The sequence below is a fragment of the Mercurialis annua genome, linkage group LG2 (genome assembly GCF_937616625.2).
Source record: "Mercurialis annua linkage group LG2, ddMerAnnu1.2, whole genome shotgun sequence".
Lineage (NCBI taxonomy): Eukaryota > Viridiplantae > Streptophyta > Magnoliopsida > Malpighiales > Euphorbiaceae > Mercurialis > Mercurialis annua.
In genome coordinates, this window is record NC_065571.1 from 401,211 (window position 1) to 418,572 (window position 17,362).

At 34.3% G+C, this 17,362-nt stretch overlaps 5 protein-coding genes across 5 annotated transcripts; 3 read left to right on the forward strand and 2 right to left on the reverse strand.

Annotated features, from left to right (window-relative positions):
- The first annotated feature begins 1,122 nt into the window (after positions 1–1,122).
- On the forward strand, positions 1,123–4,505 carry LOC126669440 (calmodulin calcium-dependent NAD kinase). Its single transcript, XM_050362903.2, has 9 exons — positions 1,123–1,256; positions 1,323–1,511; positions 1,588–1,817; positions 2,148–2,209; positions 2,694–2,900; positions 2,998–3,121; positions 3,217–3,542; positions 3,606–3,750; positions 4,155–4,505. Exons 1-9 carry the CDS (start codon positions 1,247–1,249, stop codon positions 4,401–4,403), a joined length of 1,542 nt encoding a protein of 513 aa, XP_050218860.1. The 5' UTR covers positions 1,123–1,246; the 3' UTR covers positions 4,404–4,505.
- Positions 4,506–5,130: 625 nt separating this feature from the next.
- LOC126669723 (40S ribosomal protein S15) lies at positions 5,131–6,749 on the forward strand. Its single transcript, XM_050363267.2, has 4 exons — positions 5,131–5,273; positions 5,354–5,499; positions 5,572–5,629; positions 6,322–6,749. Exons 1-4 carry the CDS (start codon positions 5,271–5,273, stop codon positions 6,568–6,570), a joined length of 456 nt encoding a protein of 151 aa, XP_050219224.1. The 5' UTR covers positions 5,131–5,270; the 3' UTR covers positions 6,571–6,749.
- Positions 6,750–7,186: 437 nt separating this feature from the next.
- On the reverse strand, positions 7,187–12,309 carry LOC126668070 (CRM-domain containing factor CFM3A, chloroplastic/mitochondrial). Its single transcript, XM_050361288.2, has 11 exons — positions 11,295–12,309; positions 10,139–10,631; positions 9,929–10,059; positions 9,377–9,727; positions 9,102–9,258; positions 8,729–9,021; positions 8,388–8,447; positions 8,221–8,307; positions 7,999–8,139; positions 7,774–7,911; positions 7,187–7,673 (listed from the first exon to the last, which is right to left on the reverse strand). The coding sequence occupies exons 1-11, from the start codon at positions 12,099–12,101 to the stop codon at positions 7,644–7,646; spliced, it is 2,688 nt and encodes an 895-aa protein (XP_050217245.1). The 5' UTR covers positions 12,102–12,309; the 3' UTR covers positions 7,187–7,643.
- A 799-nt stretch (positions 12,310–13,108) lies between these two features.
- LOC126670663 (PRA1 family protein D-like) lies at positions 13,109–13,901 on the forward strand. The gene has a single exon (XM_050364439.2). The coding sequence runs from the start codon at positions 13,260–13,262 to the stop codon at positions 13,800–13,802; it is 543 nt and encodes a 180-aa protein (XP_050220396.1). The 5' UTR covers positions 13,109–13,259; the 3' UTR covers positions 13,803–13,901.
- A 291-nt stretch (positions 13,902–14,192) lies between these two features.
- LOC126670662 (E3 ubiquitin protein ligase DRIP2-like) lies at positions 14,193–17,335 on the reverse strand. The gene is made up of 7 exons (XM_050364438.2): positions 16,828–17,335; positions 16,623–16,722; positions 15,930–16,269; positions 15,422–15,837; positions 15,253–15,303; positions 14,597–14,669; positions 14,193–14,513 (listed from the first exon to the last, which is right to left on the reverse strand). The coding sequence occupies exons 1-7, from the start codon at positions 16,946–16,948 to the stop codon at positions 14,340–14,342; spliced, it is 1,275 nt and encodes a 424-aa protein (XP_050220395.1). The 5' UTR covers positions 16,949–17,335; the 3' UTR covers positions 14,193–14,339.
- Positions 17,336–17,362: the final 27 nt, after the last annotated feature.

The following is a 17,362-nucleotide window of genomic DNA, read 5'->3' on the forward strand; positions in this document are numbered from 1 at the left end:
GTCAATGAGCATTTACGATATAAAATCTTTTAGTTATTATTTAATTTTTTATTATCAATTTTTCCACATGACTAATGCATCATTAGTTTATTGCACAAATAATATGGAGCAACGGTTGCATTCAATAATCTTTCATTAATTACTATCAATGATTTGAAATTGAAAAATATATTTATTTTTCAAAACTATATGAACAAAAAGGACAATGAAAATTAATTTTTCAATATACTAAACAAGAAATACTTACAAAAATATTAGATTAGAAAATACAAAAAATAAACTAAAGGTAAATAAAAATTAAAACAATTTAATTTAATTTAATTTTTTGGTATTAATATTATAAAAAAAAATATCAAAAAGATATTTAAAATACACCTAATAAATACTTAAACACATCTACATATAACAGTTAACAAAAATAAATATACATAAAAAATACTGAAATATACCAAAAGAATGCTAAAAACACTTAAAGTTTCACTTAAAAATACTTAAAAAAACACTCATATGACATTGTTAATATTCCACTAGTTAACACTAACCATACCTTGTGTTAACCGCCATGAAGCGGAATTTTTTTTGGCCAAATTCCGACTATCTGTCGCTGCACTCCAACAGTATATCTTTGATGTTCTTTTGGATTTTTTGTTAAAATATAGAATTTTGTAAATAAAAAATCGAACAAGAAAAAATGGTCAAGTAGTAAAATATTAAGGATTTGAATAGCAATTTATTTCTTCAACTTGTAAGCAATGAACAATTAACACATATATTAACTTTGTAGGCAAATAAGTCATGAGTTTGGTGATTATGGTAAATTAACCTCATTTTCGCAAATTAGCTTGAGGGGACAAATTGGCAAAATGAGGTTAATTGATGGTAATTATCAAGTTCATGACCATTTTGCTCATAAAATTAATTTATATGTTAATTATCTATTATTTACAAGTTGAAGGGCAAATTGCTCCTAAAGACTAATATTAAATGTAATTTTAAAATTTTATAGTATTTTTATTAATAAATTTAATAAGACAGTGAATGTTGTACAATCATTTTAAAAAAGAACATACTAATAAAATAAATCATATTGGCATTATAATAAATATATTATTCATCATTATGCATAAACATTAATTTGACAAATGCTTGGATTTTGTCTGCAACGGTTGAAACCAAAAGAAGAATTCAATTCCTGCGGAGAAAAAAAAAATAGCAGCTGCACGTATTCCTCTGCAACTCTAACAAGATGAAGTCTGGTAAGTATTCATTTTCTGTAAACCTTTTGCTAATAATCGAAATAAATAAATCTGTTTACTTTTCAGCTGATAATCAAGTCATCCTGGCGAGAATCTTTGCTGCTTCTTTGGTCGGATTTGTCACCGTCGCAGCCGTGCAATATCGCCGGAAAAGAACTAAGCCCAAGATTAAAGACAGTCAGAGCATCATTCCACGGCTAGACAGAACAGGATCTGGCCGCGTTGGAAATCTTGAGAGATTCTCTCACTACGTTGGTGATAATAGTTGATTACATTTAGTCGTTGTTCTTTGAATGGGTTGATTTTAGTGTGACAATTGTAATTTGTGCAGCTAGGCAAGTGGGATTTTTAGATCCAAATGAATGCCCACAGCTATGCAAATTGGCGGGCGATTATTTGAGGAAAAGTGAAGATTGTGAGAGCAACATATTTGAATATTTCGGCAATCAAGCAGAAGCTGAGGCTCAATCTTTGTATGTGAAGCTGATTGAAGAATTTGAAAGATGTATTCTCACTTACTTTGCTTTTCACTGGACTCAAGTTCCTCCAATCATTACTCAGGTTTATTTATTTTATTTATATAATATATATAAACGCAAAATTACAAAAAACAAAACAAAAATACGACTTCCGCGCTTATATCAATTAATTTTCTTTAAAATAATTTTTTGCGATTTAATATAAGTAGACATGTAGTAAATAATGAAAATTAAAAGGATTGGATAAAATTGTTAAAAGTGGTCAATTTTATATATTAAATAATTTTGTCTTTTTTATGAGTAAGTTTCTTATTTTCTTTTATGAATAATTTTGTCTTATATATAGATGTGTTCGATCTAACAATACAATTATGTAAACATCAAAGATTTATTGTCTTGAAAATGGCTGCAGTTGATGAATGAAAAATCAGAAAAAAAGCCAAAGCTAAGAGACTTTGTAAGAGCAGCAACAAGGTGAAGTTGATTTCTTGATATTTTTCAGTTGCTTTCTTCTGTTCATTTTTCATTTAGTAATCAACACAAAATAATATATAATACTATAATTACTTATAAAAGTTATTTCTAATTTGTTTTACTTAAGAAAATTATAAAAATCAAATTTAAATTTAAATTACTACTATTTATAAGCAAACAATAATTAACAGTGAAACAATTTGTATAAATAAATATTAAATACTAATATTCATCTACAATAATGTGTGACTAAAAAATAATAAATATTATCAAGAGTTGATCTTATAGGCAGGCCAATGGGCAAACATCATTAATCTATATAATAAGTTTTGTATATATTGATGTGAACATATTTTTTTCTTTCTTTGAGAAGTAAAAGAAAATAAGATAGATGTGAATATATTATGTAAACAATATTTCATACATTATTATTACGGTATCACAAATTAATTAAAGTGAGTTTACATTTGTATGATTGGAATAGGCAACAAAGATTTGAAAGGGTGACCAGGAACTTACAGGTGACAAGGGTGTTCTCCACCCTGGTTAATGAGATGAAAGCCATCGGCAAAGGCGAATCATCAGATTTAATGGTGCCAATGGCCCTTAGTGAGAGGAGTCCGGTGCTGCTTCTTATGGGCGGTGGCATGGGAGCCGGCAAGAGCACCGTCATCAAAGATATCCTCAAAGAGTAACCGTTAAATCTAGATAATCTAAATCAAAATTTGAAATTAAGCCATAAGTAAATGGCCAAAAAGAAATCTGATTTTAATAATGAAATGTGGCAGGTCATTTTGGGCAGGATCAGCACCTTTAATAGTAGAGGCAGATGCATTCAAAGAATCTGATGTTATTTATAGAGCTCTAAATGCCATGGGTCATCACGATGACATGCTTCAAACTGCTGAACTTGTATAATTTAACCATCTCAATTCATACTATACTATAAACTATAAAGTATACGTTAAATTCATTAGTTCGCACAGTTAATCATACTCTTAATTTAGGTGCACCAATCATCAACTGATGCTGCATCGTCTCTTCTAGTAACTGCATTGAACGAGGGTCGCGATGTGATCATGGATGGTACCTTGTCGTGGGAGCCTTTCTTTGAACAGACGATTGCAATGGCCCGTAATGTACATAACTGTCGGTACCGAATGGGAGTAGGATACAGGGCGGCCGAGGACGGAACCGTTATTGAAAATTACTGGGAGAAAATAGACGAAGAGGAGCATGAAGATAATGGAAAAGTAAATTCAAGAAAACCATATAGAGTAGAGCTGGTTGGAGTTGTTTGTGATGCTTATCTTGCTGTGATTAGAGGCATCAGGTATACAATTTTAAAACTGCATTGGTTAATTGTTCACTTATTTAAATAATACATTCCTATCAGGAGAGCTATAATGACAAAAAGGGCCGTGAGGGTGAATTCACAGCTGAAGTCACACAAAAGATTTGCAAATGCATTTACAAGTTACTGCCAACTTGTTGATAATGCAAGACTCTATTGCACCAATTCTGTGAAAGGACCACCAAAAGTAAGTTTTTTCTTATATCACTACTATTAAATTTTCACTTTAGATGTTGAAGACTCAGAACTATTATATTTAAAAAAAATCAAATGAATGCTCGAATTAGTGATGCCGATAGTTTTAAGTTCTAATGTCAATCCAATCATAAATAATAAATTTTATAGTTTGTAGTCTAACCGGTTGAACTGCCTATCAACCGGGTCAAGCAATGATTTTGGTCCATTTCCGGTTATGCTAGATTTCTGATTATTAGGTTTAGTTGGACCGGATGGGGGGCGGTTTCAACCAGAAGTCCGCTTCGGTTTTTTTATCACTAATTCAAAATTTTCATAAATTTTATTATTTTTCCCCTGTATGTGTTTTTTTGTATAAATATTAGAAATGTTATTTGTTCTTTTTTGGGCATGCAGTTGATAGCAAGGAAAGATGGAGGCAACAATCTGCTAATTGACCCAGAAGAAATCAAATGCTTGACTAATGTGAGCAATTTAAATCCAGATGCTGAGTCAATTTACGAGCTTCACTCAGACCCGAGCCCAATACTAGAGTCGGGCTCTATTTGGCAAAAGATTGTATTTACTCCTTCAAGGCCCACCATTCAATCAGAGCTTAAGCTCGCCATTCAAATGATTGAAAATTCATATCCTAAGCTTGAATGATCCAAAATGAACCAAAAGACTATGTTGATTGTTGTTTTATTGGATTTCCACGAACAACAGCAATTGATCATTATTCTAAATATTATCAGTGACATTCTTCAACTTGATTGCAATTATATTAGAGGTGACCAGGGCCGGATTGAATCACAAATTGGTCCGGAACCAGTCAAATTCTAAACTAGATCCAAATTGGCCGGTTTCAAACCGATTCAATGTTTTCAAGATTTAAAACCGGCGGTTGCAATTTCGAATGGATGTTTAAAAAACTATATATTCTGAATTATCTATTACAAATATATTCGTAATAAATTGAATAATTGTTTTTAGTTTTGAATATAATTTAATCACGTATCTCATATTTATTGTCAACTTTAACTGTTAAAAATTAAAATTTAATTCTTAAAAGAACCGCGGCCATCTCTATATTTGGATAATAAAGTAGCCATAGAAAAATAAAAATTATGTCCTTATTAATAAAATTTTGTTCAATTACTATATTTATATCATAAAAATTATTTTATTTAAAAATTTATGAAATATATTCATTTATCAATAAAATGAAAAGAAAATAAGATGTAATGGACTAATTTAAAACAAAGTCCGTCTTTTGGAGTTATTTTGTCCAAACAATCGAATCCAAGTCACAAGGCAGCCCAAAAATTTGTCAAAAGGACCCAACGCTAATTAATTAGTTACACAGACCCATATATGCAAATAAAAATATTTAGCAAGCTAGGGCTTACAGGGTGCAGAATATGGGATATAAAAACACAGCTTTACTAACGTAACCCTCTTGTTCTCAGAAAAACCCTAGCGGCCATTTATCTGTTTACTGGAATCCAATCAGCAGCAAGCAAGCTAGGAACCATGGTAAGTCATATGTCACTCTCTTTTTCTATCGATTTATATTTGATAATGTAAATTTGTGAAAAAATGTGGGTTAATTGTAGGCGGATGTGGAGACAGACGTAACAGCAGGGCAGCCCAAGAAGAGAACGTTTAAGAAGTTCAGTTTCAGAGGAGTTGATTTGGATGCTCTTCTTGATATGTCCACTGATGAGCTTGTCAAGCTCCTCAGTGCCCGTGCCCGCAGAAGGTTTGTTTTTTTATTTGTTTTGCTTATTTTTTCAAAAACAACTATTCATTTGTTTGTTTTTGTAATTTATAGGTTCCAGAGGGGACTTAAGAGGAAGCCTATGGCTTTGATCAAGAAGCTTCGCAAGGCGGTAATTGTTCTCTTATTCATTTCTTTTTGGCTTTCATCAACACATTTAGGTTTAACTTAATTTTTGTTAGGTTTTTGTGTTTTATTGAGACGCCAGTGTTTGCTTCAATACTGTTTAGATGGTCTTGGTGCTTTATGTTTTTAATTTCATCTTATGGGTAAAACTCATTCATTTGAATTGTGATACAATGGGTTTCAGTAGAGTGGTATGCAACTGTTAGTGCTGAAAGTTTATCCGTTAATGAGTAAATAGCAATGCAATGTGTTTCACGAATACCAAAATGATTCTTTACTATCTACATGTTATTGTTTGTGTCCTGGGGTCTTGGTGGGATATCAGAACTGTCATGGATTTGCTGATTTGGGTTGTGTTACTGAACAAACTCTTGTTATAAGCTTCACTTTGTACATGAGTTTCTCAATTTCTATGTTGTAATAGTTATGTTGCCATGTGGTGTCAGGCAAGTGGAATTGTTTATTAAATTAGTTTTCTTATTAAAAGAAGGGAGACTCAGTTTTTCTTGTATAGTATCTGCTAGTGAAATTGTTATCTCATAATTAGATAATGGGAGACTGAACTCAGAAATTCATTTGTAGCGGTACTGTTCTAGAATTTGGTTCTCTTGATTATAAAGTAGTGTTTGCATCTTGTATCAATTATAATTAATAGTCTTGCTTTGATGTTTGGAGCAGAAAAGGGAGGCCCCACCTGGTGAGAAACCCGAACCAGTCCGAACCCATCTTCGTAACATGATCATTGTACCTGAAATGATCGGAAGCGTTATTGGTGTGTACAATGGGAAGACCTTCAATCAAGTTGAAATCAAGCCTGAAATGATTGGTCATTACCTGGCTGAGTTCTCAATCTCATACAAGCCTGTCAAGCACGGTAGACCTGGTATTGGTGCCACCCATTCATCTAGGTTCATTCCTCTCAAGTGAAAAGCTTGGCTTCAGCTCTATGATATGAAGACGACTATGTTGATGAATTTTTTGTTTATTTAATATGGCTCTTGGAAATTTTAGGTCTTTAAACTGTTATTCTAGAGATTTTGACTTCACTTGTGTTTTCAAGACCTGTTGTTTTTATATTTTATGGTAGCACAATATGTTGAATTTTTCTTATAGTTTCACATTTGAATTTATGTCAATGCTTGATGAATATGTTCAGGTTAGATTTGGATGATATCTTGGGTAAAATTTCAGAACTCCAAAACTTAATTCATCATGTTTTTTGACAAGTCTTCAGATCTATGTCTGTATAGAACTTTTCAGAATTTCAGACTGATAAGATTTGAAATTGATATCCACGGAAGTTTGTTTTGTTATCAACTATTTGTTGCGTTTAATTTTGCTGAACCAGATATCTTAGAAGCTTGAAGCCTTTTACAGATTTGACTTTTGAGTGTTCAATTTAATTTATTTCGGTTTCCTTGCATCTAAATAAATGCTTCTGCTTTTATTTAATTAAGGCAGTTTGATTTTTTAAATAGATAAAAAGCAGGAGCAGAATTGTTGAACATGCACTATTGCCGCAGAAAAGTTATCAGGAACAAGATTATCAAGTTTCCTACAGGCTATCAGAAAAACCTGTCAATCTTTTCACAAAGAACCAAATACACCAATTAATAAACAAATTGGTAGTACTAGTAGCCATACAAAACGATTAAGGTAAAAAAAACTGGATACACAGATTAATTTACAAGAAAAAGGATAACTAAGCAGTTCTAGTTCAATTCATCAACATAACTGCTGCAGTTTTGTGCCTTGGTACTTACTCATTAAGTTGATCAACATAACTGCCAGAATTTTTTGGTTGTAGTTTTGTGCCTTGTACTTGCTCATTAAGTCGATCAGCATAACTGCTATTGTAGTTCTCGTTCATGTTTACTGCATGAACTGATGCATTGCTAAGTTGGGACTGTTTAAGCGTATTCCTTTTGAACCTCGAATTGTTTCTGACACACTTGATAGAGTTTGGCAAGGAATCGAACTAGACTTGTTTTCTGTCAACATCATTCATAATTTTTTTCACCTTCCATATCCTGATCAAGTGGAGAAACAAAAGGGGAGTCAAATGGGATTTAACATATGGAACAACAAGCAAACTGAGTAGTGCTTATGCATGGCATTATGATTACGAACCTCAAGTTTTTCCTCAATTACTTGATCCTGGAAATGATAAGGAAAATTTGTATCGGGATTTTGTACAAAATTATCACCTCCAAAATCATCTTCGTAATCACTATCATTCTCAAATGCTTCAGGAAACTGTTCATAGCGCTGTTTAGAGGATAAATAGGAAACTATGTCAGTCCGGGGAATTCGATATATCAAACAGCAGATATGCCAGAACAAGTACACAGGCACCTCAGATTCTAATTCGGACTCGTGATTTTGGACATCAGAATGGTTACTCGTTTCCAGAAGAGCTCTATGACCTACGTCACCAGATTCATCATCAGCAGCAGAATTAGCATCATTTTCATTGAGATATACTTCATCTCCTTCCTGTAGGGGAAAAAAACATAAAAAGTCAAAAAAATTCAAATGCCAATTAATTTTTTAAAATGAGATCAATTATACAAAGACCTCAGTGTCGTCATCTGTTGGATAAGCAGCATCTAATCTATCATAGAACTCCTCATCCCCTTGATCTTTTATCCTCTCCATTTGTTCCTACAAATGTGATCGAACATAAACAAATAAAACTTGATTGAGGAAGTGCACGAATAGCTAAAGTTGGTGCAAAGCCTTACAATTTCATATCTTATTTTGTCTGCTTTCTTCTGCAGATTTGTGATGTGCTTCAGAATAGCCTGTTTGACAATGTAATTAGAAAAGTTAAATCATAGGAATTGCTGTTTATGAATATTAAGTCATGAATCATGGTATTTGTCTTCATGTTTGCATTAATCGACATTGTCATATGATAAAGTTAATCCACATTCATCACCTTTCATGACCTATCACTCTCTCATATGCATGAAGATGTTAAAACTCACCAAATATATACAGAAAATATGTGGTTTATGTGAAATTTGTGCAGTTAAGCTAGCAAGCCTGTTAATGTGTATGCTACACATATTTGCAAAGTTACCTCACTCCTTTGAATCTCTATTGACCGAGCCAAAGCTTTCCTCTTTGTCAATAGATTTCCTGGCCGCAATTTTGATGGCCGCTCATAATCCTTTCCTCGATAGACTACTATTGCATATCCTTTGGAGATTTTGTCTACTGAAACAAGGACACCCCCACTTTCAGCTTCAAGTGCTAACGCAATTTTCTTTACCTGCTCAATAAATTTGGCTTTCAAAATGATCTTGACTAGTTCACGATATTTCCAATGCAGGTGCATGTTTTCCACTGTACCATCAAAAACTCCACGTCTACCTGATGCATGAGAATACCCACTCATAAAATACTCTAAAGCCAAGCCATGATAAATTTACTCACAGCAAGCTTCATTATACCAAGAAGTAAAAAAGCTTTCATCCTCAAACCGAGCTTGCGAAACATAAATCTCTCCTCATCAGTTATGCTTTCTGGGTCAGCCTGTCTATCTGTTGGTTGTAAAGATTCTTCCACCTTGGATAAGGCTCGTTCAGCTCTAATCAGCCTTTTTTCAGCCTAATGGATAAAAATAACAAAAGTTCATTTATGCTACAAATTCTCATAATAGAAATTAACTATAGTACTTTAACAAGTAAAAATTGCTGCCTGAGATCCGAGGGTTAAAAAAACTCACGAAAGCAAGCTTCTTCTCAAGCTTTCTGACAAGATCTGCATGCCTTGCTATTTCCGCTTCTTGCATAACCCTTTCCCGATGATTTTCATCCAATCGTTTTCCCCATCTTGCATCAGCATCCACAGTTTCTTCAAGAGTGCCAGTAATTCCTGAATGCTCCATTGTCTCAGCACTTTGTACAATTAAGGCCGATGCTCTTACGCGTGCCTGCTCCTCATCGTCTTGTAAGGAAATTGCCAATCTCTCTCTTTCCATCAATGCTTCGGTGACTTCTGGCGACAAGAAGTCCTTTCCCCTGTAGAAGACCAAGAAGTCCTTGTTTCTCGATAGAAGCATACCCCCAGTCAATTTCTGCAGAAAATGAACAAGATCACCCAACCAACTATTTTTTAAGCATCCCTTATTGGAAAGTTAAAATTTTAAACTAAGGCACCAGCTAAGAGAAGTGTCAGTTTATTGGTTTCCGGCACCAATTTTTTTATTTATATAATGAACTTAACTATTCAACCAGTCATTCAAATGTTGTGCACCAGTTGGCACATATTCTATTACCTTGATATCTTCAGCCATTCTTTCGCTAGTAGTCAACTGGACGCCACGTTTAAGTGCAACCTTTGCAATTGAACTCTGTTCCCATAATTTGCTCATAGCTACTGCCAAGCCTTGAAGCTGCCTGCTTCTTCCTGGAAATAAATAGTAACACATAACAGTTCTAGCTACATTCCAAAATTGCACAAGCTACAGCGATGGAAAGCAGCATACCAAGGGCAAAATGTGGAGGAAGAATTCTGGCAAGCCTTCTCAAGGATGTTGCCTCCTTTTGTCCGAGAGTTGATCTCACACCATAAGGAAGTATCCTGAATGGAGGTTGGTAACCGGGAACTATGCCCGGAAGCATATCTGCATCCACAGGTAACGGATCCAATCCTGTCCAATCTGTGTATCTGGGACCTAAACCTTCCAAAAGCTTGTCTACTTCATCTTCATACTTGACTTCTGCCTCCATTTCTGTATCTTTCTTCTCCTTACCCTCAGAAATTGAATCTAAATTCAATTTAGGCATATCCAAGCCAGCGGAGGAGGACAAATTAGATGGACTCTTAATAATTTTACCCGTAGGTGTCGGTAAGCGATTATTAGATTTCTCAGTTCTCTTCAAAATCTTCAGTTGCACTGAAGGATCCTCGTAACTTACACCTCTATATAAAGATACAGAAGTGCCAGACCTCCAGATTACCAAACCACCAGTTTTTCTCTGATTACATTACAGGAATTAGAAGTAGAAGAAGGTTAGAGAAAAAGAAGAAATAGCAGTATTTACTAATGGATAAAAAACATGCATCTCTAATTCCCCAGTGAATAACATTCTTATTCATGGTTATACTCTAAGTAGAAGGCATGATATAAATCAATGAGCAATGCACCTTACCATGGTTACTTTACTGTTTCAACTACAGTAGGTAACATGGACACTTCATTCAATTAACATTTTCCGTTTCGGAAACTTAGCATTTTGGACATGAAACTTCATTTTTAGCATAGGAAAACTTAAAATAACATTGTTTCGCCGTGTCCATGTCTCATTTTTCCGTGTCCGTGCTACCTAAGGTGGAAGTTGTCGATGCCTATGCTTGAATATGAACTAGCTTTTCTAAATATATATATTTTCTTTTTATTTCAACATTGCCAGTATTAATGAAAAATTCCATTATTGAACTAAACCAAAGACTTAAATCGTCCATAACTGTAAGTTCTAACTTCTAATTCTCAGCTACACATGATAATTGGGATTCTCTTTTTCTTTTGATTAACATCCAATCTCCAATCAATAAAATTCATATAATAGAATAGCAAAAACAAAATATAGAATCATTCATTCACAAATAAACAATAATTAAAATACAGAACTAAAACATACCTCCAACATCTCATGCATCCTCTTCATATTAAGGGCAAGTGCCCCCTCAACTTTGACCCTAACAATCTCTGATGCCTTCCATTTCTCATGAATGGTATCCACAATTTCCCGAGTAACACCTGCACCCTTCACCCTCAACTTACTCTTAGTTTGAAAAGTCAAGTTGATCAACCTCCTCAGCTCTGGCTCAGGCAATGTCAACTCAGCCAATTGTGTCCTACTCTTACTCTTTGCACTCCATTTCTCCTCATTTCCAACCTCCTCTCTCTTAGCTTTCTCCCATGGAAACCTCACCTCCCCATTACTTCTAAACACATCTTCAACTCCTAAAGGCGACTCCTTCGAAAACCCGCCCCGCGAATTCGGCAAATTCCCCTCCTCAACATATAAAATATCCTCTACACTACCTTTCTCAATCACCCTCTCATTCTTATTACCATTAACATCACCGTCTACATACCCGTGTTTCTTTAATTTCTCCATAATTTTTTCCATTGTGTCACCTCCACTACCACTGGTATCACCATTTCTGTAATTTAACACAGCTTGAGGGGCTTTGGGGCGGTTTTGTTTACTGGGTTTATGCCATTTAGATAACCAATTGCCACTAGATAAGCTTATTTCTTGTTTATCAGTGGCTAAAAAGCTTGATTTTCTTTGTGGGTTCTTTGGATTAGAGTAGAAATTTTGTGTATTTAAAGGAATTGAAGAAGTGTATCTGTAGAATTGGAGAGGTGTTGCATTGAATTTAAAGAATGAAGTTTGAAAATAATCAAAATGTAATTGGCGACTGGGCAGCAGAGCCATTACAGCAAGATAAAGGTATGGTGCATAGACTCTGCGAAGAGGTTAAATTGCTTATTTGGTTCAATATAAGGACTCAATTGTAACGAAACTGTAAGATTTTTGGATGGTTATTTTGTGGGTTTAAGACTGAAATTTGAAGAAGCAGAGAATGTGATTGTAATCCATGGCGGGGGGCATATAATATATTTCGGTTTGTTTGGTAGCAAGGAAATAGATATTCTCTTTCTTTGAACTGATATTTATGTATTCTATTATAGGTTAGTAACTTCCTTGATAGGTTTAGAGGATTGCATTAATTATCTTGATATAAATTATTTCTGCAAAAGGATTATAAAATCTTCAACTTTTTTAATGAATGTCATTTCTTTAAAAATAAATAGGTCTAATTGTACTTAGAGGTGTAAATGAACCCAGCAGCTCGACTTTCATGTTCGTTTGCATTATAAACGAACCGAGCTCGATCTTGATAGGTTAATTTATTTAAACGAGTTGAATATGAACATAATGGTGTTTGACTCGTTTACGTTCACGAACAATGCTTTTAAATTTTTGCGGATGTGCTCGACTAAAAGTTCGTTAACGAGCTCGTATGGATGCTCGATAAAAGAGTCCACGAATTGGTTCGTACAGGGACTCGATGAACAATTTAAGAACTAGCTATTTGGATTTAAATTAAATATACTTTATTCTTTGAGGAGGCAAATTGCTAATTAAGGGGCAATGCAATTAGTTTACAAGTTGAGAGATAAATTTATAAAAATATAATTAATTGACTATAACTGTCAACTTTTAAGACTGATTTGCTCACAAAACTCATTTGTGTGCTAATTATATATTGTTTATAAGTTGAGGAGACAAATTTTTATATAAATCACCAATATTAAAATTAATTTATATGCTAACCATAAATTTGTTTATAAGTAGAATGGGCAGTTGCTATTTAATTCTGAAATTGATGGAGTATGTAACATAAGTTTTTCATATTTAACCAATAAAATAAACTAATACTACAAATTTTAGTCTAATGTATATAATACTATGCGGAGCAGTGAGAGATGAGAAATTTCGGCGAGCACAATCGTTATTCCTCCAAAATCCCCAAATATTAATGAAATTGCCCTTTTTGATTCAGAATCAGCTCCAAATTAGAATCTAACAATGTCCACCACTCCTAAATTCATCTCTCAATTCAAACAAACAACACAATCCCTAAACGCCACCGTTCAGCCCTGGTCACTCTTCTCCGACTCTTCTTCCCTCAACTTCCCCTCTTCACTCCCAGACGCCACCACTCGCATTACCCAGAACCTAACTCATTTCCGCTCTAATTACTCGCTAATCATCTTAATTTCCCTCTTCTTAAGCCTAATCTACCACCCACTTTCTCTAATCGCCTTCTTCATCATTCTAATCGGATGGGTCTTTCTCTACTTCGCTCGCGACGACGACCCGCTTACGTTTTTTGCATACCAGGTTAGTGATTTTGTGGTCTTAGCGTTGCTGTTTTCCGTCACGGTGGTTGTGTTGATTTGGAGCGGAGTCTGGTTTAATGTGGTGGCTGCTGTTGGGATTGGTTTTGGGTTGGTGATTTTGCACGCTCTGCTCAGAAGTACGGATGATCTTGTTGCTGATGATATTGAAACGTCCCCGTATGTTAACTTGCTCTCTGATGATGAATTTAGCCCTAGGGGAGCCTTGTAGTGCATCATTTTATTTATTTTTGTTTTAAATTGTATTATGTAGTTTTGGGTTAGTGAAATTTGAAAAAGAAACGGAAAAATATTTTAGCTTCTTTTTTTACTAGATCTTGCTATGACTTAAAGGTCTTGCATGTTATATGCATTTACCTAAGAATTTCTCCATTTCTTGATGAAATATGTTTATTGGCATTTACTGAGTTTGACATTATTATAACTCAAAATGTTGTGCATAGCAATCATATAGTATGAATTAAAGGATCAACTAATTCATACTTAGTCATTTTAATTTTGATTAATGAGAAAATAGACGAATTTGGGAGTTTATCCGTAGTTGGCCCTGCGGCGAGTTATAGAATCATATATCTTCTAAAACTCTAAAATTTAGAAACGCTTCTAAAATCCTAAAATTTGCTTGATTAACAAAGTATTAAAATTTGAATTTTCTACATGCAGCTTAATGCTAGCCAAAAACAGTATTGTTCTCTTCTCAGACTATATGATTTAAAATCAATATCACCATTGAAATAAACAGCCAATTTCATAAAGACTGAGCTTTTCGGCCATAAGATAAAACCATAACGAAATCTTTAGCTGAGGTACCAACGCTTGTTTGTATTATTTCAGATGACGGTGTCATCTTCAACCACCAGTCTACTATGTCATGCAGCAGCGCTGTTGAAACCACCGGCTTACCCCGTAGCGATATCTCTACCTGTGAGAATTTTACAGTTAAAACAATATTATTTGGTTGCTTATGATAATATCGAAATAGATTAAAAGTTAGAAGTAGAATACCTCAGCTTCACTGGTGAGCCCCAATTTCCGCACCAGATACTTTTTAATAGTCGAAACAGGTAAACTGCCATCTCTGTGATAAATTGAGATAATTTATCAGTAAAATTTCAGTTTATGTTATTTTTATCATCTGTTATGAATAAAGACCCACTCCAGGGCGACATATTTCCATTTTGGGGACACAAAAACATTAGCATTCCGTTTTTGTTATCAAATAATATTGAGATATTTATATATACATGTATATAAACCATTTCAGCTTTAGCCTAAAAAGACATCACATACAGTTGACATATTCAGAAATGACAAATAAAATGTCATGAGCTAGTACATAATACTTCAAATTCTCCATGTTATAGAATTATTGCCTCTATTTATTATCGACAGTTGTGTATCAGAAACACAAACACCTGATTGTGAAAATCGTTTTAGTAACATGGAAATTAAGTCATAATACACGCTAGATAAGTCATTACTACCACGTAAAATACAAATTTTAGCATAATATACCTGACATAACTTACATTTTAACCATATGGACAACGGCAGTTATGGACATTCCCAGTCATGTTACTATCATTGCAAACTTGAAAAAAAAATTACAAGCAAACCGGCTCAATGAAATGGAAGCAGACAGTAAGAATAATGAAACTCACTTGACTCTCAAGTAGCATGAAGTTATCTGCGGCAAAGGTGCATCTTCTACCCTGCTATTATTTGTGACTATGTCAGAAATTCAACTTTTGACATGATGATGGCAATTTGTGAACTTAAACCAATCATTAAAACTACAATAATATAATAGCAGATGAAACCGTATCTTACTGATCATTTGATGCAACTAATGAGAACCATAGTGGACTAAATTGTCTACCACAATAACAGCTTGCATCAATATCAGCATTTGCTGAAACGGTCAGCCCCTCAGGCTCAGCTGCTGTCTTTTGCTGTACGCCTTGCACCTTTGGAGCTTTAACTGAACTTGATGGTGACGGACTAGAGTCATTCTCATCACCATTTACCTTCCATCTGTAACCATCATCTTCATTATCTTCACCCTGCAATTTGTCACTATAATCTCCATTTTTGAATTCTTCATCAAGTTCATCCTCTGTGGGATCAGGCAGCTGCATTTTGACAAGAGTGTCTTGTGGATTTGACATATCAGGCTTTAAAGTATTCCATGTATCAGCTTTGCTTTCACATGGTTCAGGTTGATCATCTACATTGTCTTTCCGGGGCTGTTCGGATGATTAAGGAGATGAATTTTGTGCCTGAACAATGATTAGAAATTCAAAAAATCTATAGAATTTATATGTTCAGCCTTGTTTACCTTATCTTCATTCAGAATAGATTTGGTTAGAGTCTCCGGGGAGGTTGACCTCTCATGCAAATCATCAACTTTCTTAACAGATTCCTCTATGAGAATAGATTCTCGCAAAGCCGGATTCTTCCTGGCAATAGCTTTCAATCTCTTTCTCGGCAAAGCAGGGATTGATGATACTTTAGGTAAGCTCACCACCAATGAAGAAAGAGAGATCTCCTTCCGTTTCGCAGGTAACGGTATTAAAGGCACATCTTTCGGAACAGAGAGCACAACTGCCGGTGCCTTAGTCTTCTTTTTCTTGGAAGGGAAAAATTTGGTCTTTAGATCATCTAAACTGTGATCTGCCCTGTGGATTAGCATGTAAAATCTAAGTTTCTCCATCTAGTGACCCTTATGACAGCCTAAAATCGAAGTCTAATTATAAATAGAATGACAGTAAACAGAAGTTAGCGCAGTTAAATCATAACATTTAAGTACATCTAAATAAGGACTAACTATCAACTGATAATTCTGATTTGGTATAGCAAACAAACACCCTTCTTGAATTTCTTTGTTTTGAATTTGATGCAGCTCCAACAATACATGATGCATTAATACACAGTAACTATATGATACATATACTTATTAAAAAAAAAAACTAGTACTATATGGTACAGATATATGAAGTTTGAGATTAATGAGAAAATAAAAAGTAAGTACCTGAGCTTTTCAAGAGGAGCACACCCTAAATTGATATTACACGTGGGACAAGTACCAAATTCTTCATCATTTATCTTCTTGTATATGCATTTTCTGCAAACTGTTCCATAATTAAGAAACAGATCAAATTATAGTTAAACCATACAAGAATTGTATAGTAAAATTAAAAATTACGTAAACAGAGAATTTGAAAGAGAAGAGTTACAGGTGTGGAGACATTCAGAGATGGTAGTAGCGTCTCTAAAGAGTTTATGACAAAGAGGACACGTCATGCATGTCTCTAGCTTCTCTCTTTCCACCTTCACCACCTGCCTCGTCATCATCATCGTCTTCTCCACACTAATACATCACTATCTGTCCTATATATTCTCCGGTGCATGTAATAATCCAGGACGAGATTTTGCTGCCCTTTTTGAACAATAATCAGCGCCGCTAATTAATTTTGTGTTTGGTGAGCCACAATTAATGAAATAGGAGAAGAGAGGATTTTTGGACAATGGCAATGCTCTCGTTATGATCTAAGACGACGTTTTAATTCAAAACTCTCCAAACCACATTTTATTTCTCCTCGACACAACAAATAAGACGGGGGATTAGCCTGCCCGCCGTAATTTTGGGGTTCATTTTGTGGCTACACATGCCAAACTCAACAAATGTTCATACTTGAACAATCACATCAAAAGACTCAAATTTAAATTTAATGATAAAAATAATCTATAATTCTATTATTTTGGTTTCAT

Coding starts and splice junctions, on each gene's coding strand:
- LOC126669440 (XM_050362903.2), top strand. Junction 3,122..3,216: donor TGCTTCAAACTGCTGAACTT/GTATAATTTAAC, acceptor CTCTTAATTTAG/GTGCACCAATCATCAACTGA. Junction 3,543..3,605: donor GCTGTGATTAGAGGCATCAG/GTATACAATTTT, acceptor CATTCCTATCAG/GAGAGCTATAATGACAAAAA.
- LOC126669723 (XM_050363267.2), top strand. Junction 5,500..5,571: donor AGTGCCCGTGCCCGCAGAAG/GTTTGTTTTTTT, acceptor TGTAATTTATAG/GTTCCAGAGGGGACTTAAGA. Junction 5,630..6,321: donor TCAAGAAGCTTCGCAAGGCG/GTAATTGTTCTC, acceptor TGTTTGGAGCAG/AAAAGGGAGGCCCCACCTGG.
- LOC126668070 (XM_050361288.2), bottom strand. CDS start 12,101: ATGGCTCTGCTGCCCAGTCGCCAATTACATTTTGATTATTTTCAAACT. Junction 10,060..10,138: donor TCCTCCACATTTTGCCCTTG/GTATGCTGCTTT, acceptor ATTTATTTCCAG/GAAGAAGCAGGCAGCTTCAA. Junction 7,912..7,998: donor AGTCCGAATTAGAATCTGAG/GTGCCTGTGTAC, acceptor TCCTCTAAACAG/CGCTATGAACAGTTTCCTGA.
- LOC126670663 (XM_050364439.2), top strand. CDS start 13,260: ATGTCCACCACTCCTAAATTCATCTCTCAATTCAAACAAACAACACAA.
- LOC126670662 (XM_050364438.2), bottom strand. CDS start 16,948: ATGATGATGACGAGGCAGGTGGTGAAGGTGGAAAGAGAGAAGCTAGAG. Junction 16,723..16,827: donor CTCTGAATGTCTCCACACCT/GTAACTCTTCTC, acceptor ATTATGGAACAG/TTTGCAGAAAATGCATATAC. Junction 14,514..14,596: donor GGCTCACCAGTGAAGCTGAG/GTATTCTACTTC, acceptor AAATTCTCACAG/GTAGAGATATCGCTACGGGG.